This window comes from Leopardus geoffroyi, chromosome A3 (genome assembly GCF_018350155.1).
Source record: "Leopardus geoffroyi isolate Oge1 chromosome A3, O.geoffroyi_Oge1_pat1.0, whole genome shotgun sequence".
NCBI classification, from domain to species: Eukaryota; Metazoa; Chordata; class Mammalia; order Carnivora; family Felidae; genus Leopardus; species Leopardus geoffroyi.
In genome coordinates this window covers 57,430,378-57,455,293 of record NC_059336.1, presented here as the reverse complement: position 1 = coordinate 57,455,293, position 24,916 = coordinate 57,430,378, and the positions used below count along the sequence as shown (strand labels likewise).

Here is a 24,916-nt window from a genome sequence, read left to right as displayed (position 1 = left end):
CACTTAAAATTCCTTCCCTCTGAAATGCTTGCCCATGTTGTCCTTCTTTTGCTCTGTGGTAGGTGGCAATAGCAGTGACTCGGACACAGATGTTGGGACTACCGTCCTCAATTTGCAGCCCCGAGCAAGGGGCTTCTTGCCAGAACAGTTCTCAAAGAAAGCCCCACAGCCCTATAAAATGGAATGGAAGAACGAGGTAGACGTCGATTCCGGACAGGGCCAGCCTTGTAACCCCCCAGCACCCCCCAGCAAAGAGGGGGGCACCCAGACCCCAGGCTTGCTACGGCAGCCCCTTCTCTCCAAAGGCCAGTTTGGCTCAGTGCGGGAAGACAGTGTGACCGGAGGCGTCTGCCCCAAGCCACCACCCAGGCTGGTTCGGAGGGCATCGGAACCCGGCAGCCGGAAAGCCCGATTTGGAAGTGAGAAGCCTTGATGGAAATGGCCAAAGCAGACCTGGAGTGACTGACCCAGCACAGCTGGGGGTTGTCACTCTGAAACATGACACAGAAGTGGAATCCATTTAATGCCCTCTATGCATCTCAATACTTCTTTGGGTAGCAGAGTCATGCCATTGACTTACAGGATGAACGCTCATCCCAAGAAGAGGAAAATCAAAGAAGAAAGTCCCATAAAATGCCTTTTATGACGTCTTGCTAGCAGTTGTATTCCTTGCAAGCCTAAAGGAAAAAAAAAAGTGTGCCTTTATTGAACTTGAATGACAGAACTTGAAATTTTTAACACACCCTTGTTGGTGAAAATTTTAATATATACATGTATGCCTCAAGTTTTATTTATGAAAACATATGTATATCTGTAATCAGTTTTTAAATGAAGGGCGCTAAACATACTCAACATCTTTCTGGGGTGTAAAAGGCAGCGCCCGGAGGATGGTGGGCCATTTGTTCAGAGTCGAGGTGTTTTGCCATCCTGAGCTGATGACCAGTTGGTACAGGAAGAGCACAGCATGGAGCAGACCATGCTCCATGAACTCAGACCAGGGAGACAACCAGAACATCTAGGCAGACGAGGTGGCCTGGCTCCCAGAGCGCGGATTCCCATGAAACTATGAGTCAGCAGGACTTACTGTGTTCCTCATTCTGTATGTTTGGGGGTGACATAGGTTCCATCTCTCATTTGTGTTTGGCGCAGACAGGCTGTGTGGGTGACGCGACGTATGACAGACTTGGTGGCAGCTTTTGATAAAGTTCCAGCGTGCAGGCCTCATGTTGAATGTGGGAGAGATAAAGCAGCACCTGCTTACACCTTGTGGGCAGGTTTTATATTGTGCAATACTGGGAAGAGGATACAGGAGATTCCCTTTCGTGCCCATCTAGGACTACCCGCTTCAGAATTTTCTGTAGAATGTTCTAGAACTTTGAGCCTCCAAGCAGTTTATTCAAACAGTATTCCAATATTTAGCAAATTGGTGAGAATTCAGGTCTTGAAATTTATTCAGGAAGCACTTTGGAGAATGTAGTTCCTTTTTTTTTTTTTTTTTTTTTTTTTTTTTTGCACTAGTGTGTAATCTGTTACCTCTGGCCCCTTAATAAAGTAGTGACTCAAATTCTTCGTATAAAAATGGATTCTCCTCATCTGAGTACTTTTTAAAAGTACAGCAGAAAGACAAGAAGTGGAATATAATCATTAAAGATTAATATTTGAATTTCTGTCTCTTAAACTGTAGATTTTATTGCCGTCTTGGTTTTTTTTTTTTTTTTTTTCTTTCCTGAAAAACTCCTTTTTAAAACTTGACTAGAGGGGCGCCTGGGTGGCGCAGTCGGTTAAGCGTCCGACTTCAGCCAGGTCACGATCTCGCGGTCCGTGAGTTCGAGCCCCACATCAGGCTCTGGGCTGATGGCTCAGAGCCTGGAGCCTGTTTCCGATTCTGTGTCTCCCTCTCTCTCTGCCCCTCCCCCGTTCATGCTCTGTCTCTCTCTGTCCCAAAAATAAATAAACGTTGAAAAAAAAAAAATTAAAAAAAAAAAAAACTTGACTAGAACAAGACTCTAAATGTCTGGGTTTAGATACAAACCCGACCACACATTTTGTCCCCTGGGTGCACATTGGAAATGCAGCAGAGGACACAAGGGACCACGGTATTGTTGGTGGAAAAACATGAATAAATTAAACGAAGACTCAGTACTCAGAAATCCTCAGCAACACTTCTCCTACCCCCTTCCTTCCTCCCCATTGACATGGACAAATGAATCTTCCACCCTTTCTCGCGTGTTCTACAGTCTTGGAATACTGCTAGATTGCTGGGCGTGAGGCAGAGGGAGAGATAAGGACACGAGGTACAAGTTCATCAAGAGCACCATTTCCTTCCCAAACTCTTCCACGTTGGCCAGTGGAAAGTGGCACAGCCACAATTTGGAAACTGTAGGCTGAGAACTCTGCCAAATATCTTAATTTTAAGCAAAAATATTTATATAAAAATACATATATTTCATCTGCAGAAAAGAAATTAAAACTGACTTTTAGAATTTTACTATAGGAATATGATTCATGAAGAGATGGGATGAATATTTTTGAGAATGTTCAGGATAAATTTTTAGAAGTTAATGAGGACTGAAAAAAAAAAAAAGAGGTTAAAATGGAAAATGACCTTAAAAATAAACTTCCTGATTTTTCCTGGTGTCCTAGAATAATAAATAGTATAAGGAGTCCAATTTTCTAGAACCGAAGGAGAAAACCTGAAAATTTTTGTTACATTTCTTCCTGTTAAGCAGGTAGACCAAGTTCATCTAGCACTGATTAAAAGTCAAATAAAGAATTTGGTTGACATTGTGTAAACTTCCAAAAAATAAAACAAAACAAAACAAAAAAAGGAGCACTTAATATCATCATCAATTTAAATTTTTTCTTATTTGTTGAATGACAAAAGCAATGAAAAATAACCTTGACTTCATTTCGCTTTTTTCTATACTTTTTTTTCAAATAAAATTAAGTTCTAGACACTATAGGAGAGAATATACTTTAAATATCAAAACAGTCTAAATTTTCTGTAGGACAGACCCATCCCAGACCCTTTGTAAATGATTCCTCTATTTCAAGCAATACTTGATCCAACCAAAGTTCCAGTGTAACTGTAGAATTTTGATGGGTGTTTGGTGATTGTTGTAACAGATTTGACTTGAAACCTGTAAAGTGCAAGGTCGAGGCTTGTTTCTTTACGTTTAACGTTAAGGGCTGACTGTTGGGAACAGTTAGGCCAGTTAGCAAACAACTAGAAATTGGCTGCAGAGTTCGATACTTTTAAAAAACATGTGTTTTATGTATGAGCCCCCAGAATACCTGGGATGAAATTGCCTTCGGCTTTTTCTGAGCTTTGTAGTGGGGGAAGGGAGTGTGTATTTATATAAAGAGCATAGAGAAGTAGTTATATATTACATGTCTCAGCATGTTTTCCATTTGTTGTCCTGCCCAAATCATGTCTATGTGAAAACTGGCATTTTATAGACAAGTGTGAGAACTGTAATATTTTGTTAGCTCAAAGTTCACACTTGACTTTCTTCTCTGAGGAGTTATTAAAGAGATTTCTTTGTCCAGTTGAAGTAGCTGTTGGCATCACCTGCCAAAGCCTGAACACAGTATGTTGATTCCCTTTGTTGAGATGAACGAGATTTTGGCTCATGACTCAACTGTCTCATTATCTGAGGTTTTGTGTGTGTGAATGTTTTTTTTTGTTTGTTTGTTTCTGTTTTTGTTTTCTTCTAGAGCAAAACAAGTAGCTTGCTGGTACTTTATCTCTGATATTTTAACCAGGCCCTTTCTTCAATCCATTTGTAAGGCAGCGAGAGCCCCTTTTGGGGAACTGCTGCCTGCCAGTGACCACAGCTCTTTGTTCAAGAAAATTGACGCCTCCCTTCAGAACTTTTTACCATGTCATTCACTCCACATGTGGCTGACACCCTCAAACATGGTCGCCCACTGTAGATGTGCAGACCAAGCACCCACGTGGTTAGTTGTGAACGTCTTTAATGTTGCAATGGTACACGGCTTTTTGATCCCTTTTGTTCTCTAATTTTCTACATTTTTTCTCAAAGAAAATTCTATTTTACTACCTCTAAAAAGAGTCATTAAAATGCGGCTAGCTCTCTTAACTGTCTGTTCAGAGAAGTAAGTGTTTCTGTGTGTAGAGTGAATATATCTACTGCAAACAGATTACCAAATTTTCAATCTGCACAGCGTATTGATTATTTTGAATGGCTCAGCACCTACTTCAGTGCTCTTATGTCACATAGGTTTCATGGGGATCTTTTATCCTTGTATTGTGCGGTGTTGAACTGTCCCTCCATGAGATGCCCAGTAGACAGAATGCCAGACACATTGGCGGGGACTTTTCTGATTTTCACTACTGTAAAAAAAATACCTTGAATTAAATATTCAAATGTACATTTCTCCTTTTTTTTTTTTTTTTTTTTTTTTTTTTTTTTTTTTTTATTTCACTGGGTCTTGTCCTCAGTGCAAGTGGTAACAACATTTCTAATTTAAACAAGGCTCTCTGCATCTAGTCATGGTCACTGCTTGCCAAACAAATTTTATAGATGTGTACCAACAAAGAAGTTTTCCTGGTGTCTGTGAAGTATACAAAAGTCTAAGGGTTAAATCACTATGGAGTGGAAACATTTAATGGAATAAACGTAAATGGAAATACTTAATCACCGTGGAGAAAATCATGCATCACAAGAAACCAGGACAGTTCCCCAAATTCCACTTTTTACGTTTATATATCAAAACCACTCTCATTTGTGCTAAAATGGAGGCATGATAGCTGGAATTAGTGAAAGGTAAGAATTCAAGAGTATTAAAAATTTCAGTTGTTTTAATTTCAAATACACATATCTTAAACAGGGCTAACATTGCTACCGTGTTAAAGAACCTGATTAAAGGAATGAAGATTTTAACTGGTCCATTAATTTTCTTTTTTTTTTCTTGAGAGTGCCAGAGGGCCTGCACCAGTGGGGGAGGGGCAGAGGGAGGGAGAATCTTAAGCAGGCTCCATGCACAGCCTGATGTGGGCCTTGGTCTCAACACTGAGATCATGGCTTGAGCCGAAATCAAGAGTCAGATTCTTAACCGACTGAGCCACCCAGGTGCCCCTTAATTTTCTGTATGTCAACAGACCCTTTTGTAAAGGGCTCGAAGATAATGCATGCTCTGGAATTTTGAACGCTGCTTTCCAAAGCCAACACAAGGAAAACAAATTAGGTTAATGCCATCCACTGTCTTAAGGAATGATTTTTAGAGATGATTTATGCAGGGCTATGTACCAACAGATCACATTTTTAGGTTTTCACTAACGTTTTCGTACCCGATCGAAACCACTTACTGTGGTTTCAATTGCTACCCCAAGTACCTCTTACTGCTGGGCGTCCAGTTCAAGTTCTTACCTTTAGCTGGAAAGTTACTTTGAAAGGCGTCACAACTTGGCATACTCTGTTGTGTTACTCATTCCAAAAAGATGGCACAGGGAAGGTGCTTTGAAGGTGCCCAGGAGAAAACGATCACCCTTCCCGTGTCATTACCACCTGGCACTGGTCAGGAGTTGGCTTGATGCCCAGGCATCATGACCAAGGCAAGCCGGACCATGCACCCATTCACATGCACCCCCGCTCACAAGGGCCAGGCCCCAAGTCAGCAGCAAATGCATTTATTACATCAGGTTCATTCTGGATAGTTCATGTGGTCTCAATTTCATTGGGTAAACTCAGGAGAGATTTAGGTGGGTAAGCTATCACATAAAAAAAATAATTCTCCATATGGATAAGAACCTGAGTCCCAGTGATTCAAAATGTAAGAGATTCTTTGATAAGCCTGAAGAAAGGACATCTCCTATTCCATGTTGTAAACTGCAACTATTAATAGGTACTTTAACTACTTTTATCCCCTGCCGCAGTGTATATTTTGCAAAAAAGATGTTTATTTATCAGGATGTAGTATAGTTTAAATCAAGACTGATTAAAACACAATTTTTCATTCTAACAAGATCCTTATAGTCCACTTTTATGCTATAGTTTATGCGTATAATTATTGGTAATAATTAACACCTCCTTCTTTAATGTTTATAATTATCTTTTCCCCTCAAGGAACAGCACAAGCTGTTTGAGAGTGTCCAATTCCAGATAAAATCCACACTATTTCTTACAATGTACTGAATCACAAAAATAGTAGAAATTGTATTGTTTTCATATGCAGCTGTCTGTAAAGTAGTGGGATTAGACAATCCATTGGGAAAAGTGAGAAATCTAAAGTAAAATAGTGTTTTAAAATAAGTTAGCATTTGTGTACCTGATTGATTAAAAATAAATCCTATTGGTGAGATATCTTAAAACAATTTGCTTACCAACGGTGTGCAATAAATTTCAGATTATATGTATATTTGGTATTAGCAGATGGTGTGCAAAGCCAAAAGCTTGTTGTTCTTACTATTAGGACATGTTTCTACAGTAACTGGAAGTTAACATTTTCAGGCGCTTCTGGATACTGATGTAAAATACGTATCAGGATACAGCAATGGCTCCTACAAATGACAATTAGAATAAATGACAACACTTCATTATAATTTTAAAGGGGTTGTATGATTAAAGAAAATTATTACCATGTAACTGGCAAGTTCTTCAGGAAAAATAAAGTTTTAGGACAGAAAATTATTTTTTCAGTTCATCACCCTGTTCTGAGAGGAGTCACATTATACATCAGCCTGGCTAGATCTGTGGTATCTCTATTGTGGAATCTCATATTTCAGAGACTTCTTTAAAAAAAAAAATCTTTTTCTAACATTTATTTTTGAGAGACAGAGCAAGACAGAGCACGAACAGGGGAGGGGCATAGAGAGAGAGGGAGACATAGAATCCGTAGCAGGCTTCAGGCCCTGAGCGGTCAGCACAGAGCCCTATGTGGGGCTTGAACCCACAGACCAGGAGATCAATGACCTGGGCTGAAATTGGATGCCCAACCAACTGAGCCACCCAGGTGCCCCTATTTCAGAGACTTCTTAAAGGCTTAAGTTTCCAGGAGGAATAGGACATGGAGAATTACCATGCTGGCTACACTCACACTCCAAATAAAAAGCCATTCTCTTGTAGCAGGCGCCCAAATGCCTGAAATTTCTCCTAAGTGGATTGACATTCCCCCTCCCCCACAGATATCTAAATTTCTTATAGAAATATCCTCAGGAGGGGCGCCTGGGTGGCGCAGTCGGTTAAGCGTCCGACTTTAGCCAAGTCACGATCTCGCGGTCCGTGAGTTCGAGCCCCGCGTCGGGCTCTGGGCTGATGGCCCAGAGCCTGGAGCCTGTTTCCGATTCTGTGTCTCCCTCTCTCTCTGACCCTCCCCCGTTCATGCTCTCTCTCTGTCTCAAAAATAAATAAAAACGTTAAAAAAAATTTTTTTTGTTTAAAAAAAAAGAAATATCCTCAGGAAAAGACGCCTTCTTAATGTTCTGAACATGCAGAGAACAAACTTCCATAAATGCCCACACGTGTTTTCTGCCAGCTAACATAAGAAGGGGCACAATGTGCTCAACACTCTTTACCAGACTTTCTAACATTGCCTGACCTCCACCTGGACCAGACACGTGGGTGTTGCCCACGGCCCCTTCCAGAATCTCCCTGGAGGTCACAAGCTGATAATCTCTAGGCCTTTCAGAAAATTTTGTGCCCTACCTGCCTCCCTCAGTGTGCATGACCACTTCTCCCTCATGTTCCTCTTGGATTCCCGCCCTAGAGGGACCTTTAACATAAAGCCTGGGAGCATTCTCCAACATGAATTCTTCAGTGGCCCCCCCCGCCCCCCCCAACCCCCGTCTGTGAGAATGAAGCTCACTCCTGAGCATGGTACACAAGACCCTCCATGATCTAAGCCAGACACTCTCAACTCTGGGGCACTTTGGAGTCTGGTTCTCAAGGTCCAGGGCAAGCTCTGGGCACCAGGTGACTCTAATATGCAGCACTGATTCTAGCCCCTTCTGTGTGCTGCAGACATCACTCTTGACCCACACGGCCTGGGTTTCGGAGCCTTGCACAGGTCACTGCCCTGGCCAGGAATGCCCTGCTCCCTTTGTGAATTTTGCTCATCTCTCTGGACTTGAGGGCGAGGTATACCTTCCTTCTGTGGAGAAGGCCAAGTATTCAGAACCCAAAACCCTGAGGCTGAGTCACAGAACTTATAAGTTGTGGCTGGCATAATGGTGAAAGGGTGCCATTTCCTTTATGAACTTCTCAGGCAAGTTCAATGCCCCTAAAATAAGATTCCATATAATATTAAGTTGAATCATGTGAAACTGCGGTTATTTTTGACTTAGAAAAATGGCAATTTCATGTGGCTCAACCTACATACTTCGCAAATTTTACACAAGTTACTCAAGAGCTTAAAAACAAAACAATGCAAACTTTAACACAAACTTTAATTGAGCAGATTTAATTTCCCTGAGATCATATTCCATAAGTCATACAAATACTGTCCATTAGACCAGTGGTTTTAAAAATTTACTGTACATACAAAGCAGCTGGGTATCTTGTGAGAGTGGTTCCCAGCAGCTCTGTGGTGGGGCACGAGTGTTTACACGTCTAACAAACTCCAGGGGATGTGGACGTTGCTGGTTCCTGGAACATACTTTTGAAGAGCAATACATTGGACCACGTAACAGGAACTCCAGGCATATATCAGTGGTACTGTGGGTTTGGTCCAGACCATCACAATACAGTGGATATTGCAATAAAGCGAGTAAAATGCGTTTTTTGGTTTCTTATGTATAAAACTTATGTCTATACTATAGTGTAGTCTATTAAATTTACAGTAGCATTATGTCTAAAAAAACAATGTCCATACCTTAGTGAAGAATACTTTCTTGCTAAAAAATGCCAACCACCCTCTGAGCTTTCCGTGAGTGGTAATCTTTTTGCTGGTTGGAGGATCTTTTCTCAATGTTGATCAGGGTGGTGGTTGCTGAAGGCTGGGGTGGCTGTGGCAATTTCTTAACGTAAGACAGCAAGGAAGTTTGCCACATCGATTGAGTCTTCCTTTGCCTTGAACACTTATGGGCCACGGTAGGGTTGTTAACTGGACCGATTTCAGTACTGCTGGGTCTCAAGAAATAGGGAGGCCCGAGGAGAGGGCGAGAGACAGGCGACCAGCCAATTGGTAAAGCAGTTGGAACACATAACAAGTATTGATTAAATTCACCATCTTATATGGGTGTGGTTCATGGCACCCCAAAACAGTTATGAGAGGAAAACCTAAGATCACTGATCACATATCACCAGACCAAATACAGTGAAAAAACTGGAAAGATTGTGAGAATGACCAAAACGTGACACAGAGACACAAAGCGAGCAAATGCTATTGGAAAAAATGGCGCAGACTTGCTTGATGCAGGGTTGCCACAAGCCTTCGGTTTGTAAAAAACACAGTATCTGTGATGCACAATAAAATGAAGTGCAATAAGACAAAGTATGCCTGTATAATATTTCTCAAAAAAAAACATAAGTGTGGAGAATAACGAAAATGTTTCTCTACTCTTCTATACTAAGATCAACCCTGGTTTTCGGGATTTCCAGAGATCTGGTTAATTGTTAATAAATTTGTAGGCTTTATTTAACTTCAAAATTAAAGTCCTATGATTTCAAACATTTAATAATGACTATATTAAAGAGTGCCCAAGAAACTTGCCTATTTCTGAGTGCACAGAAAGGATAATCTTCGGAGAAATTCTACTTCATTGCATAAACCCATGATTACTTCTTGTCTTTTGAGTCTAACCTCTATGATGATTTGGTGTGCTCCTTAAGGGCCAACACCATTTTAGATCATATTTTGGTTTCACCAAAAGCACTTAGCGCTTGTATAAAAGTTCACGATTGTAACACTTAATAAAAAGTTAATATTTTCTTTGCAGCCAGATAGGAGAAAGGACAATCTTCAAACATCCAATTAATTCTTTCTCATAAAGGTATGAGTTTACCCCACACACAACTTCTAAAAATAGAGAAACATTTTTTTTTCTGCTTTACATACTAGTATTAACGTTACAACTGATTAGTGTATTAAAGTATCGTTTACAATTATACATGTGTTAGGCTGAGAACAGGAATAAGTTCCTGGTGGACCACTTAAAAAGAATGAAGGGAATATGAACTGTGGTAGTTTGGGTGAGGAAAATAGAAGGGGCTCCAAAGTAATTTTTATTAATGGCTGACATCCTCCAAATAGCAAGAGCCTCGCAGATGCTCTTGTGAGTTTGTGCCAACCTTCACTCTGGGCCTCTTGGCTGGACCCTGGGGCCCTACTTTTGGAATGACAGTTTGGGCCTAGGAAAAGGCACACCAAAACACTTCCCTGCAGATCAGCACAGCTCTTTCGTTCCCCGTTGTGATACTAAAAAGAGATAAAGAAAATGACTTTTAACGTAAGATGCTGTAGAACTAAGATCCCTCTGATGAGGCATGACACCTGACTCTTACACTGCGTGAGATGTCACCTTAAAGGCATTCCTGTGCTTTGGCTTCTCCACTGGGCTCTACCACCATCCAACTGATGCACCTGCTGGACCACTGGCTTCTGGGAGCAGTTCATGCCAAATAATCTAGGGAGAACTGGCCAGACTAACAACAACCAGCTCTGTGCAGAGCGTGGGGCTTCAGAGGCAGTGGACACAGGGGACGGGGCCCAGGAACCTGTTTCTCCTATTATGGAGCATGACTGCCAAGAGCTCGGGGAAATGTCACACACTGTGATCATTTAATTTTAATAGTTCGAACTGGGTTAGCTATTCATAAACACAACCAAGTTTCTGGCTTTTGACTTGACTCAAAACCAGTATGGTCTCTGAATGATCCTTTTTCTGCCTCCATGAGAAAGTACAAGTGGTGCTGATAAAATACAGGTTTCTGGGACTTCCCGAGGCCCCCCGAATCAGTCTCTGGGGCCAGCTATCTGATTTTCCCGGTTTCCCAGGGGGAACTAGAACTCATAACCTTGTTATGACTTGAGAAAGTGACAGGCGAGTTTCAGTAAAGCAGCTTCTTCCATCTCTAGGATTCTCATACCAGAAAGGCCCCCTCTTAGTTTACGCATTTTGAAATGACACCTGTGTCCCAGTGGATCACTTCATTAACGTGATACCCTAAGTTTTACTTAGCAGGGGAGCATATCACCTTCTATTAACCTACCACCATCCCCCTCTCCCAAAGCTGGTAGTGCTTTCCCTGGAAAATTTTAACCCCGCTGTTTGGGTGCGAAGAGGAGACTTTTACAGAACGTTTAATACCTTCCCCTTTGACAAAGGTGACTTCTGATCATCCAGCAGGATGGACCTGGACGTCTATCAACGCGGCACACCCGCTGGGGAACCATCCCTCCTTCACAGCCTCGGAGTTGGTTTCTTGCCCGTCCACTTCCATTCTACTCGCTTTTTAATTTGTCTCTGCCCCCACGCGCATAGCGGGGTCTGTTCACTGACATTATGAAAATCGCCACGAGGGCCAGGACAGCCCCCAGGCTGGGGGGCCCGCATGGGCTGACCTCCTGCACGACCCCCGAAAGGAGGGGGGCGACGATCCGGCCCACGGCCGTGACCGACTGCCCCACACCGATGACGGTGCCGCTGGCCTGCGCCCCTCCCGCAGCCAGCTGTAGGTCGGTGATGCAGGTCCTGCCCACGGCGGTGGAGACGGCCAGCAGCGAGGCGCAGAGCACGGCCACGGCCACCGTGTGGGTGGCGGCATGCAGCAGCAGCAGCACGCAGGTGAGCGCGCTCGAGTGCAGCAGGACCGCGTGGCCATCGTGCCGGTAGAGCCGCAGGATGGGCCCCAGCGCCAGGCCGGCCAGGGCGCCCAGGGCGCTGCTGTAGCTGATGAGGTAGCCGGCCGCCCGCGGCCGCACCCCGAAGCGCTCCTGCAGGCCCACCACAAAGTTACTGTAGTAGAGCATGGCCGCCACGGCCATCAGCAAGCGCACCATAAAGATGTCCCACATTTCGGAAAATATCAGGCTCTTCATGTCCCGCAGGGTAGAAGCGACCTCCACCCAGGGCAGCCTGGCAGGCTTCCCCCTGGCCCTGCTCTGGCAGGGGGCGGCCGCTTCCTGCACTTCGCAGTCTGTCTTCCCCCAAAGTGCGGGGTTCTTACCCACTGGCAGGCCTTTCTCTGTACCGGTGAGCTCGGCATCCCGCCACGGAAACAGCCAAACCAGCCCTGTTAAGACGGCATAGGATCAGTCACAGCAGGCTGCACGCCCTGAATCCCACAGCGCCCCCATGGGGGTGAGCAATTGTAAGGGATTGCTACTCTGTATATCTGTATTAGTATGTTTACCCATCTGTATTTTTGAATCCAGTTTTTAACTATTCCCACAGCTCCTTCTACCCCATTTTGATCGCAGAATTCTGCGATTCACCTAAAAAAACCAAAAACTGTACCTACAAAATGTTCACTTTTTTCCCATCTCAAGAGCTGGTTTCCTATATCATGCAATATCTAAGTTCTCATGCTGTATGTTTAAATTCTTCCCATCATTACCTTCTAATTCTCCACCTATCCACTATCTACCTACCCATCCATCCACCCATTCATTCACCACCCATATTTCATCCGTTCGAATACTGAATATTTATGCTTCCTAAATGCTAAATTCTGTGAATAGTAGGAGTATATTAACCAACAAGACCAGGCCTATACAATCCCTGCCCTCAAGGAATTTAAGTCTAAAAGGGGGTTTGGACAAGCAAAGCAACTGGATTACAGGGTAAGTGCTAAGTTAGGGGAAGCACAGGATGCTGTGAACAGACACAGCCGGGGAGGGACAGCTTGACGCCCATAACCCATCAGAAAGCACCTGCTTGGATCTGCCCCTAGTCAAGGCCATCATGTGCTTTCGTGAGTCACACCTCAAAATCTCTGGGGGTGCCATTCTCACCGACCGTGATGCATGACCTGACACAGCAGCTCCATTCCTATTCAGATAATCCCACCTCCACCCTTGTGACTGGCACATTCCTGCCACGATTGTTTTATTTATCCCATGCCATCCAAGTAGAATGACCTATTGGCATGGCCAATCCATGCCCCCAAATGTCTTAAAACTGAATTCCAGCTTGCCATTCTACGATATCTTTTCCAAACTCATGCTGTTGGGTTCTCAGTCCTTCCACACTTAAATTCAACTTGGACCAGTGACCATTCAGGCCACTTCATGCTGTTTTCAGCAGCTACATCTGTGTGTGTGGTTTCTCCAAATATAGTACAGGTGGACTATTAGCCAGGGACTAATTTATGACAGGAAACTAACCACACAAGAATGCAGGCCTGGACTTTCCACCTCTTCTGATCTTTAAAAGGGCCCTCAGACATTTCATAGAATCTTGATAAAAATGAGAAAGGCTTGTCCCTGGAAGACTGAGAGGAAGAGTATAATTAAAATAATAGTAAGATGATAATCATGACAGCAACTAACATTTACTGAGGGCTTCCCATACTCGACTCAGAGGGGTGAGCTGCTTGTGTGCAAGGCCTATGGTGTTCGTCCTAACAAGCACAGGAGTGTTGTCACCCTGTTTTACGGATGAGGAACTGAGGCAACACACCCAAGGCCCACGCTAAGAAGTGGAAAAGCAGGAATCTGAATCTAAGTCTGTTAGACTTCTGTCTGAAAACAGAAATCGTGGAAAAAAGACATAAAAGGCCTTTCTCAGGCAACGGGGCAGATCAGACAGAGGATATGAGAAGCTGAAGGGGTAAAGAGGGTTGAGGAAAACAGTTGAAGTTGTTGAGGGGAAAAAAAACAAAAACAAAAACAAACACCGTGCACTGAGTTCAATGCACTGTTAGGCCAAAGCCCCGTGTGAGACACTGTCTGCTCTCCAGCCCCTCACCCCCCCTTGTTCTCCTCTGCTATTTCCTGCATCAGCTTGGTCCAGCGACCTCCACATTTCTTAAGAGTGTAAGATAAATCCCTATTACTTTTTTTAGCCATCGTGGTTGAGAACGCTTGCAGGTGAATGTATCCCTGACTGACTCAGACCCATTCACAGGCTTAGGTGAGGGCAAAATATTAAACAGCAGCACTACTGGAGAATCCAAAACAGAACTCCATAATCATGTTCTTCGTTTACACACTGACTTCTGACTTCGAGTGCTATCGCATTCATCACATTCCTTCCTGTGGGAAGGTACCTGGCCACACCAACTGGTCAGGTGCTTAAAGTATTATCTAGATTTACACTAATCCATCAGACCTCGCCTCCTGGTTGAGGTTGCAGGTTAAACTTCTGGCAGGAAATCATAAAGTATTCCTGTGAGGACTGACACTGAACCCACGAACTCTGCTTCCTGAGTGTGAAATCCTAGCTCAACATGGAATTTATCACTCAATGTGGAGCCTTGAATACAAAGACTGAAAATGGTGCAGTAGGTTAGCGTTACATTTAAGAAAAACCGAATAACGTGAATCACTCTTCTTGCTTATAAAGTTGTTCATCTAAGGCTCATCCATGTTCCAGTCTCTGGGCAAAGAGGTTCATCTTCTTTGCTTTAGGTAACTGACCCTGTATCCAGGGGCTCACAGTCCAGTCAGTATTCTTTTATTCATCAAATATTATTGAATTCAGTTTTATGCCTGGCATGTTCTGGGCAGGAGTGACAACAATGAGCAAACCCCTATGCCTGTGGTGTTTACTTTCTAATTGTATGTGTGGGGAGGTGGGGAGGAGAGGGACAGAAAGAATAGAGGCAAGAAAACAAATTTCTAATATAATTTCAGAAGTGCTGTCAAGAAAATGGGAGTTATTTTAAACAGGATCATCAGGGGAGGCCTTTCCAAGGAAGAAAATATTTGACACCTGAATGATAAGAAGAAAGACCCAGTAAAGATATTTGGGAAGAATGCTGTAGGCGGAGGAAAGAGCAAATTGCAGTGCCCTCCTGTGGGAATGAGCCTGGTGTGTGTGAGGTCGACCAGGAAGCCAGTGTGGCTGACGCATACGAAGGGAGGCAGAGTGAGGGGCAGGGCCAGCTCACCACTACGCTGGCTGTATGAGACACATATGTGCTTTTAGCATGATGGAAAGACATGGCGGGGGGGGGGGTGGTCTGTAGCAGGGAATGAAGTGGTCCAACTTCAAATTATAAGTCTACTTATTCTAAGGTGAAGGGTGAAGGGGGTTAAGAATATGCTTAACAGGATGAACACGGAGTCATGTACAGAATGGCTGAATCACTGTATTGTACGCCTGAAACTAATAGAACACTGTATGTTAACTAGAGTGGAACAACAAAAATCTGCCTATTTTAAGAACAACAAATTGTAAGGAGATAAAAGTAAATCAGTGTGAATGCATAAACTAAACAGTCTTCTTATGATGAAATGTCAACTTACCAGCATTGAGAATGAAGACAGAAAAACAGATGAAGGCTGTTAGATAAAATCCACCATCTAACTCAGTAAGATATCCACCAACCATGGGGCCCAAGATGAAGCCCACACCAGAGGCTGTATTGAACTGTCCAATTACTAGGGGTCGTTCCTTCTCTGCAACCAGATCAGAGAGCAGAGCTCTTGAAATGGAGAGTGTGTGTTTAAAAATACCTGTAAGGGGACAAGAAACATGCTCTGTGACATTTTTCAGACCAAAAGTATCTTGCATTTCATCTCTATCACTGACAAGAGTTCTAGTCTCCACTCTCTTCGTATGTCTAAGGTCTGCAGTTTGATGCCTCCGTGACTGGACTCCCGGTCGAGCCCCACGGTCCTAGTTGGTCAACTTACCCCTGGTGGTGAAGCCCTGAATCCTCAGCTTCCTCACCTCCCACCCTGACATCCCAGTATCTCCGATCCTCTCTGTTAGCCAAGTGCAATTCATGATGACTTCTCTACAGAGATGTATCATTTTTTATTCATTCACTCTGTGAATAAACATTCACTGCATACCTACTATACGTCCAGCATTAACTTTGACCCTTGACACAAATGTATCTATCTTCACAGAGCCTGTGTGTGTGTGTGTGTGTGTGTGTGTGTGTGTGTGTATGTGTATAAAGGTGATAATTGCTACAGAGAGAAACAGAACGGGCAAGAAGGATAGGGAGCAGAACGGGCAAGAAGGATAGGGAGTAAAAATATAAAAATATGATGACACGGTCATCTAAACAATACCAACTGATTTTCTATTAGCGAGAGGGTTATGAACTGGTTGACTAAACAAACTGAAAGCTGTGACATGGCTTAATAAGAGATTCAATTATATGTTACAACTTCATATTCCTCCTACTTCTGCTGATGTATTTGACTTATCTGCGCCCATACTCCCATACGCTGAACAGACTGTGCATTCTGGTAACACAGCTTGCCCACGATGTCAATTGATGCATAGCAGGCACTCGATCAATGCTCCTGCAGGGTCTGCCTGAATTTTCTCGCAACTGGGATGTAACACAACAGTTTCCAGCGATCTTCTTGAAAGAAGTTTAACTCCGCACATCACTCTGACAGCACACTGATGCTGGGTTCTATACCCAGCTGTGTCTAAACATCAGAGAGGGTGTTTGCCTGATAACCAGCCTCTCTGGGAAGCAAACTTATAAATCCCTTTGGTAATTAGGTAGAGAGACTCTCTCTGGACCTATTTCCTTGAATGTAAGAAAGGACGGGGCCAGAAGATGATTCCTAAGAGGCTTGATAGATTATGTTCCTGTGATTATAGTACTGTGTTTATTTTGAAATGATACCGATGTCGGGTTCACCTCACACACCTAAGGAAGGAGGAATGTGGTGAGAGTATGCGGTGAGAAACCCAGACGAGCTTTCTGGTACATTTCAGAGGCTGGGCTAGGGGACAGAGGGAGGAGGGGAAAACCAAAGGTCTGCTTCTGGTACTTCAACCTCCCTCAGGTTCACCTTCAGGATACAAGGACCTGAATCTACACAGGACATTGCGTGGCACAACCCCGGCAAGGCTTCCCAGGGCTCCCTCACATCCCCGGGCCACCAAGCACTGTAGAGGTTCCCATAGCAAGAAAGAATTTTTATGTATAGCTCTCCTGTTGGCAAAGAGTATGACGTTCACCTAACAGAAGTATCATTACTCAAACCAGGCTCACATCATATTAAATAAAAACATTTTAATGACTGTTCACATTCAAAGCAAAGACCTTCATAAACATTTTTTTTGGGGGGTCAATAGAAAGGCACATCATGAATCCTGGAGGGTAAACTCAAAAGACTTGAAGAGTAAGAACGTATGTGACGGAAATGGGGTGAAAATCCCAAATAAGGTGATCATTAACTGCATGTCAAAAGGACTTATTTTATGCTCTGTTCCTTTGGGGTGTTAGTTAAAAACAAGCAGCTTCACTGAATACGGGCAGAGGTCCAGTGCTGCAAACTCGTCCACAGGGCAGCAGTCTGTCAGTGCTCTATTGAGTAAGGGGAGAAAGAAACACTGAAACTCCAAGGCTCTCACAACTGAGAAAGGCAAAGAGAGAATAAAAAGCTTCCACAGGAACTGCCTACGCACCACACTATGACGGCATTCACAAGTGGTGTCTCAAAGAAAGGACAAAATGTTTCAATGAATGGACAAAATAAAAGCTATTTCGAAAATGCCAGAAACATTCAACGTTAGTTTGGAAACAGAAACCAACCCATGAGCCATGAGCCACTACATTGTCATCCTAGTCTCTCCCTCAAGCAGCAGCCAGATTCACAGAAGGCTGTGGGAAAGCCATAGCCGTAAATCTCCACTTGAAGTCAGGAAGCCCAATTTCAAAACCATCAGCTCGCCAAGAGAAAGAACAGTAACCACAGTGCTGGCCAAAGACGTTGAACAAATTCTTACTGATTGACCGTACAGAGATCAGATCAATGGGAAGGAGACAGGTCTGTGCAGCCTCGTGATGAATTCACACCGACAGACGGCAAGGGCTTCAGACTGTCATGTGCAAGCTTTGGAGCTCGGCACAAGTTAGCAGAGCCTGGCTGATACGAAGTGCTCCGCCACCAGCAGCGGCTGGTGTTGCACTCATTCTTGCTGTTGTCATTATTCCCTTTTTTACATAAGCTCTAATCAAGAAGGCAATTACCAGAAGGGAAGTCTCTTTCTACAGATACACGTAACTGACTTATTTTGAGTGCACACACACACAAAGGCAAGGACTCACCCACAGGGACTCTAGCAAGGACAAACAGGAACACATTGGTGGATGCTCCAAGAATCAGATAACCCAGGGCACTGAACAGAATGCACACCAGCAAGGAAGACCGTCTTCCAACCACATCACTCCAGCAGCCCTGAGGAAAGCAAGGAACACAGCAGGTCCACCACGACTATGGAAATGCCCCCAAAATGTTTTTAAATATTTTTAAAAGTTTATTTATTTTTGAGAGAGAAAGAGAGAGATCATGAGTGGGGAGGGGCAGAGAGCGAGGAGACACAGAATTCGAAGCAGGCTCCAGGCTCCAAGCGTCAGCACAGAGCCCGAACTCATGAATGGTGAGATCATGACCTGAGTTGAAGTCAGACGCTTACCGACTGAGCCACCCAGGCAGGTGCCCTGAAATACCCCCAAAATGTGACCCAGATATGTTGCCAGATGGGAGATAACTTACCACCAATGTGCTAGAAAAGAGCTGCAAAATGCCATAGGAGGAGCCTACAAAAGACATCAGTAAATAAATAAAATCAGATGGACCCATCACAAAAAATGGATTAATATGGTAACAATTACAAAGAAATTAACAGAAAAACACTGGGGGTGGGGGGAGGACCATTTTTAAAAGGAAATTACCCTTTTTTTTTTTCAGTTGGAAGAGTAAAGCAATACAATTTTTAATAAAAGACCTTCAAAAATAAAACTGAAGGAAGCAAAAGAGAGACTAAAGGTAAGGGCCACCCGCAGGGACTCTGAGAGAGAGGCCTTCTCCCACTTTGTGAGGATGTGCACCCCCAGCTGAGAAGACTGAACAGAGAGTACTTGGGGGGAGTAGAAATCTGAAATCAGCAAGAATTCTACTGAGTCTTAATCTGCTGTATTATCTCATATGCCTCCAACATTCCAGTTTTATAAAGAACTGACAATGTTTTACAGAGCGCTTTTACCCCCATTATGTCAAATAACACGTCCCTTCTGCTCTACATAAATACCTTCGTGCTGCTGTGTGGTCCAGTGTGATTCCACCTTCCAAGGAAGTACAAATCAGGGCAAGGAGGACTTACCAAACATTTTGTACAAAGCTGTCCCCAAACATTTGCTTATCTAGCCTGTGAATTACCAAGGGCTCTCAGTCTTAACAATTTCTTGTACATTAGCACAATCCCAAGCCCTATTTCCTGTCTCTTGGGTGAGTCAGTGACTTGCAGATGTGCAGTTTTTATGCTGCACAGGTACAGGGACCCTAACAACACCCTAAGATATGCCGGTGGTGGTGCAGGAAGCTTGCAACCAATCTGTCAGGGCTCACCCCAAATCCCTTTGCTGCATGGCTTGATTTCTGTAGGTTGTGTTTCTCTGGTCTCTCGCATTAGGTTACAGGCTCCTGCAGGCAGGAGTCTATACCTACCCTTTAACATACACAGCCAGCTCCTTGGAGAGGCTCAGGAAGTACCTGTAATGTCACTCGTGGTAAGGGGAAGGGGATAATGCTAAACCTCGAAACCTTTCTGAACACAGGTAATCTAGGAAAAGACGAACTGCATTTGCTCCAGGGCAACATTTTTAAGTATTCTGAAAATCCCTTTTATCCCCTTTTCAATTTACCTTTGGATAATATTCAGCTAGAAGACTGATTTATTTTTGGGGGTCTTAGTCTAGAGGATTGAAAATTCAGCGCTCTAAAAATGTGCAATATTAACCACTCACCTACTATTCCAGCAACTGTTGGACTTGCTCCAAGAGACTTGACATGAAGGCTCAATAAAGGCACGACCATGCTTACACCAAACAAATCCTAAACAATAAAACACTAATTAACTCCGATTGAAACTGCAGCTTAGGTGTTCTCGAAGTGGTAATCCTAATAACAAACTGATTAAAAAAAATAAAAACAGGGGTGTCTGGGTGGCGCAGTCGGTTGAGTGTCTGACTTCGGCTTAGGTCATGATCTCACGGTTCATGGGTTCAAGCCCCGCGTCAGGCTCTGTGCTGATGGCTCAGAGCCTGGAGCCTGCTTTGGATTCTGTGTCTCCCTCTCTCTCTGCCCCTCTGTTGCTCATGCCCTGTCTCTCAAAAATGAATAAATGTTAAAAAAAATTAAAAAAGAAATAAAAACAATACCTAAAATTTTCAGCAAACAAGAAATCATAATTGTATCTGTAGCATGCTATACTCATCAGGTTAAAGTTATCAAAGAATCAAAATACAATGATAATGTTATAAGAATTGCTACGTGTAAATGCCTGATCCCCATAACCTAGAATCATTCAACCTCAGCTTCTCTGTAATTGATCCTTAATACTCAAGGAGGCTATGAGGCAGAAGTTAAATAAAAAAAATGTTTGTGTGTAATGAAGTGGGAAAGGAAGTAGGGATAATGCATATTCCTTGGCAAAGCATCCCTTGCTTAATAATATGAATTTCCTCCCAGAATTAGGGAAGGCAACTAATCATGGTTTACAGCCTCACAAGGTAGTATCTGAAAAGAAAGTCTCAGCAAAGCAGGAAGGAGAAAGACGGCTGGAGTAGTGGGGAAAGCCAATGTTTCGCAGCTGGGTCAATGAAAGTGCATGGGATTTGGGGTCAGACAGTTTTCAGTTCCAGCTCCAACACTTCCTAAGCATGTGTGCTTGGAAAGTTATTGAATGTCACCAAGCATCAGTGCTGCCATCTGTAAAAAATGGGGATAATTTAATACCTGTCCGGTAGAAATATGATGTACATTAAAAGACATAATGGATGAGAAAGGTCTAACATGCAATAGAAGTTCACACATTTTTTCTCTTCTCCGGGACTGGGGATAAGTACTGATCCTTCCTGCTAGGTATTCTGAGTGAACAGATAGATTGTTAATTTTTCCTTTAAGTTTTGTTCTCATTCCTACTTTACTTGGTTACTTTCTACAACTGGCTCAGAAGGAGGAAAGTACATTGGGCATACACACAGTTTTCTTTATATTCAACCCGAATTCCTTTTGTTATAATCCTGGTTAAATACAAAGAAAGAAATGCATGAAAAATACTTTTTTCTTTGAGCCACAATGAATCTTTTGCCTGCCTCTTCTCCTGGTAGCTATACCTTCACCTAATTTTAGAAACATGAATCTCTAAATGCACTTTTCAATGGCCCTTTTTCATGGTGACATCTTTAGGTGGCCATATAGTTACTATCCAGTGTTCCTAAATAGCCCATAAATTTATACAAGAACTACGGTTTATTATTTTGATATTAAGATTACTTAAAATTTCTTTTGGGTCTGAGTCAATGCCTTGTGGGGTTTTCTGTCAGCTTTGTGTCGTCAGCCTACTGATATATCATATCATTTAAAAGACACAAAATACATCAGTTACCTACTGAATTTTCTGATCTGTCAGAAAAGGAAACTCAATCGTCCAACAAGATTTTATTTTCCAAAAACTCCCCAGTGCCCTTTGTCATTTAACTTTCAAAACGTTATTCTAAATAAAGGATGGAAGAGAAATAACTAAGTAGGTTGAGATTTATGGAAGGTAATAAGAAAGCATAGGCTCACGTGAGCCTGAAAAATATTATGTTTCCAAGGAGGCTGGTGTTAGCTCTTTTGGGAAGTTGTGCTGTAAAACTGTCTTCCCTTGTACTATAAAAGGCAACCTCTCTCTTCCCGTGAATCCACACGCTCTTCAAAACCACCTACATTGCATGCGCTTTGAATGTTGCAACTGGTCACGTGCCTGTAACCATTTATAAGGAAATCAGGTGAGTGGGGATCGCTTACACCTTTCATGGCAACAGCTACATCTCTGTCAAAACTGGTGAATACGCTGTCCAGGATCTTTTTCAGGGTAGGAACCCTGAAAGTATTTTGTGATGAGTAAATTGCTAATAAGAGAATAAGAGACCTGACTACAGCTGATTAAATAAAATATGAACCTCACCGTGTATCTGGAGGAGAGGGACTGAAATCACAGATGTTAGCACCATCTTAGAATGGTAACCGAAAAGGGTCCAGAGGGCCTTCTTGGTCTTCCTTCTTAAACAGGTTGAAACCCGGAAGCCCAGATGAGAACTAAAAACAGAACACTTTGGCAAATGACTTCTTTAATCTTGTTCCCTTCCTCTCTTATTAATCCAAAACCATTTTCTCAAAAGTCTTAGGGCTCTTTACATCTCTAAATATATTAAAAGTAATAACTAAGTTATGTATAATATTCTTTACATGTTACCTAACAAAGAACCATTAGATCCTTCACGGATACCCAAAGCTGCACATATTTTAATTGCTTACATTTTCCATTAAAAAAAAAAATCCCTATTCTCTTTTAACTTTTGGGAAATCTTACATTCTCCCCTGAACATATTAGAGACCTGATGATTCTCTTGAACAAATTATTAAAATTTTACATCAGTCTTGCTAAATGAGACTCGCTGTGTGCACAGCGCATACACAACATATGAGAAGCTCTGAATATTCAAATCTGTGTTGGGATGCTGACTGTGATGAATGACCTGTGAATTTATTTAAAAAACTCAAACAATTTTGAATTTTAGGTCATGCTGGTTTCTCTGAACTCCAATCCGGACCTTCCAGGGGAGGGCCCAAATCCTCTTCCTCTGGCAGAACCAGACGGTAGTACCATATGAGAGAGGGAAGCAGTAGCTTACAGTACCCAGCTCCTACCAGAGGGTGGATGGCAGCCAACTCCCTTTCGAAATCTCCAGAACCACTCACACTCAATAGTTTTGAATTCTGGGTGACTAGAATGGAAAGTGGAAGAGGTATTTACACCCTGAAACTGAACTAAGATTAAGGAATGCCAAGCTGAGGCATTCTGGAACTGGAGGCACTGAGCCTGGGGCGGGGTAGGGTGGGCAAGGTGAACTGTAGGCAGAGTTTCCGTGTGAAGTGCTGCCCTCCTGAGTGCTTTATGGCTCTGTGTTTACAGTGACTTGGTGAAAATGCTTTCATCATTGTCTTAACTATTAATTCAACATTAAAACTTTACAGGCTGATGAACACCTTGCAGTGAGGAGGGGGCAGGGAGACTGCCTTCCTGCTCGTCTCCTAGCTGAGCATGGCTCAGCATCCAGACTCTCTCATACTGGGGAGCAGTGGTCTTAACCTGCACCTGGGCAGAAAACGATAATTCCTCTTTGCCAAGACCTAGTGACACTGGGGACTATTGACGGCCGAGGCAGTCTTCTCCCAGGGACGTTTAACCTGACTAGTTCCTTTTGTCATCAAGATACAGACTCAGCAAAGAGGAAATCCTACTGGACCTTTGTCCCAATTCTCCCCTAACATGGATTGGCTCACAACCAGAGCAAATGCACCAGGTCTAGACTTGGAAAGAGAGGAGTAAAGAGTTGGATCTCGGGTTCCTGGAGATAATGGCCCATGAACTACCAACACAAGCTTACTAGTAAGACAGTTAAATTCTTCCCAGCAGGGACTATGTATTACAATGATTGGAGCTCTAAAGCATCTACCACATAGCAGCTTTTCTGAAATTCTATCAATAATAAATGGATGGATGTATGGATGACTTCCTCCATCCTACATTCATCTTTCTAAGCTTTCCATTCTACATTGGAAATCATAACAACTGCCCTTTATTTAACCAGGACACACACACAAATCATGAAAAAACCAAATCTGCGTTGTCCAATCTTTGTTGAAGGGCAGATGTGTATAATTCACTGTGGTTTGCATTTTTTTTGGTTGGTAATACAGGTGTGCTGTTTCGAAGGGACACATGCACCCCTATGCTTATAGCAGCCCTATCGACAATAGCCAAATATGGAAAGAGCCCAAATGCCCATCAAAGGATGAATGGATAAAGAAGATATATATATACACACACACACACACAATGTAATACTCCAGTGTGTGTGTGTGTGTGTGTGTGTGTGCGTGTACACACACACACACACACACACACACACACACACACACACACTGGAGTATTACTCGGCAATCAAAAAGACTGTGGTTTGCATTTTTAAACACTCAAGTCTACCAGGAATCCTAGTGTAAATGTGCCTAATTCTCTCCAAGTGGGGTCAACAACAGAGACTTCCCCGACCTGGCCTGACATAAAGGCCTGTGTATTCCTAGCACATTTACAGACACCAGATCAGCTGGGCTTCCTCAAGCTTGCCCACCAGCCCTTACTGTCCACCCTGCATGCGCAGTACCTACCACAGCATCTAACACCTGGGGTCACCTTTGAGCCCGGCTGGATCACAGATCACACTTGAGGCTGGTGCTGGGGGCCTTTCAGAGGGCAAGAGGGGCACAGGAGCTGCGAACTGGGCCCTCTAGAAAGTGCTTAGGGGCAATAAAGCAATATGGCCTGGCAGAGCGAAGGGGTTTAGGAGCAAGAGGAGGCTTGAAAAGTAAGGAAGCACCCCCAGGCGGATCGCAGGTTCCCAGCCCTGGCTGAACCTTACCACCGCTCGAGCTTCAAGAAAAAAAGCACCCCTAATTGGGTTCCAGGTCCAGGACGCAGCCCTTCGACCTCAGCCCCGGAACTCACCAAGAAGCCCACCAGGTAAAGGCAGAGCAGGAAGCGGCGGGCTCTGACTGCACCGGCGCCAGGAGCCCGCGCCTCAGCCCCGGCACCCGGCTCCTGCCTTGGCTTCCGGGTAGCCGAGCCCAGCCCCCCGGCCGAGACCAGGCCGCGGCGACCCCCAAGCTCCATACCAACGCTGGCTGGGGGGCGCGGCCACCGCAGCCGCTGCCGGGAACCGCCCCCGCACGCCAGCCCCGCCCCGAGCGGAAGCGAACGGCGTGC

General features: G+C 43.6%; 2 protein-coding genes and 1 long non-coding RNA gene across 5 annotated transcripts in view; 1 reads left to right on the top strand and 2 right to left on the bottom strand.

Moving 5' to 3' along the window:
* SLC9A2 (solute carrier family 9 member A2) overlaps positions 1-1,663 on the top strand; it is a 101,426-nt gene extending 99,763 nt beyond the window's left edge. Inside the window, exon 12 of the mRNA XM_045445570.1 lies at positions 63-1,663. Coding sequence (XP_045301526.1) covers positions 63-433 — 371 coding nt within the window. The 3' untranslated portion in view covers positions 434-1,663. The remainder of the gene's footprint in view (positions 1-62) is intronic.
* On the bottom strand, positions 1,448-2,811 carry LOC123580625. The gene is made up of 2 exons (XR_006703402.1): positions 1,990-2,811; positions 1,448-1,747 (listed from the first exon to the last, which is right to left on the bottom strand). It is a non-coding gene; the product is annotated as an uncharacterized LOC123580625 (long non-coding RNA).
* Positions 2,812-8,388: 5,577 nt separating this feature from the next.
* Positions 8,389-24,911, bottom strand: MFSD9 (major facilitator superfamily domain containing 9). Of its 3 annotated transcripts, XM_045445565.1 has the most exons (7): positions 24,659-24,772; positions 22,058-22,188; positions 19,851-19,938; positions 18,601-18,644; positions 18,153-18,282; positions 15,373-15,582; positions 8,389-12,194 (listed from the first exon to the last, which is right to left on the bottom strand). In XM_045445565.1, exons 3-7 carry the CDS (start codon positions 19,918-19,920, stop codon positions 11,404-11,406), a joined length of 1,245 nt encoding a protein of 414 aa, XP_045301521.1. In that variant the 5' UTR covers positions 19,921-19,938; positions 22,058-22,188; positions 24,659-24,772; the 3' UTR covers positions 8,389-11,403. The 3 variants fall into 3 exon arrangements, with proteins under 3 accessions (XP_045301521.1, XP_045301518.1, XP_045301519.1); XM_045445562.1 differs by lacking the exon at positions 22,058-22,188 and having other exon boundaries at positions 24,659-24,909; XM_045445563.1 differs by lacking the exons at positions 18,153-18,282; positions 18,601-18,644; positions 22,058-22,188 and having other exon boundaries at positions 24,659-24,911.
* Positions 24,912-24,916: the final 5 nt, after the last annotated feature.

Coding starts and splice junctions, on each gene's coding strand:
- MFSD9 (XM_045445562.1), bottom strand. CDS start 24,823: ATGGAGCTTGGGGGTCGCCGCGGCCTGGTCTCGGCCGGGGGGCTGGGC. Junction 18,645..19,850: donor AACAGTTGCTGGAATAGTAG/GTGAGTGGTTAA, acceptor TGTCTTTTGTAG/GCTCCTCCTATGGCATTTTG. Junction 12,195..15,372: donor TGTCTTCATTCTCAATGCTG/GTAAGTTGACAT, acceptor CCGTCTTAACAG/GGCTGGTTTGGCTGTTTCCG.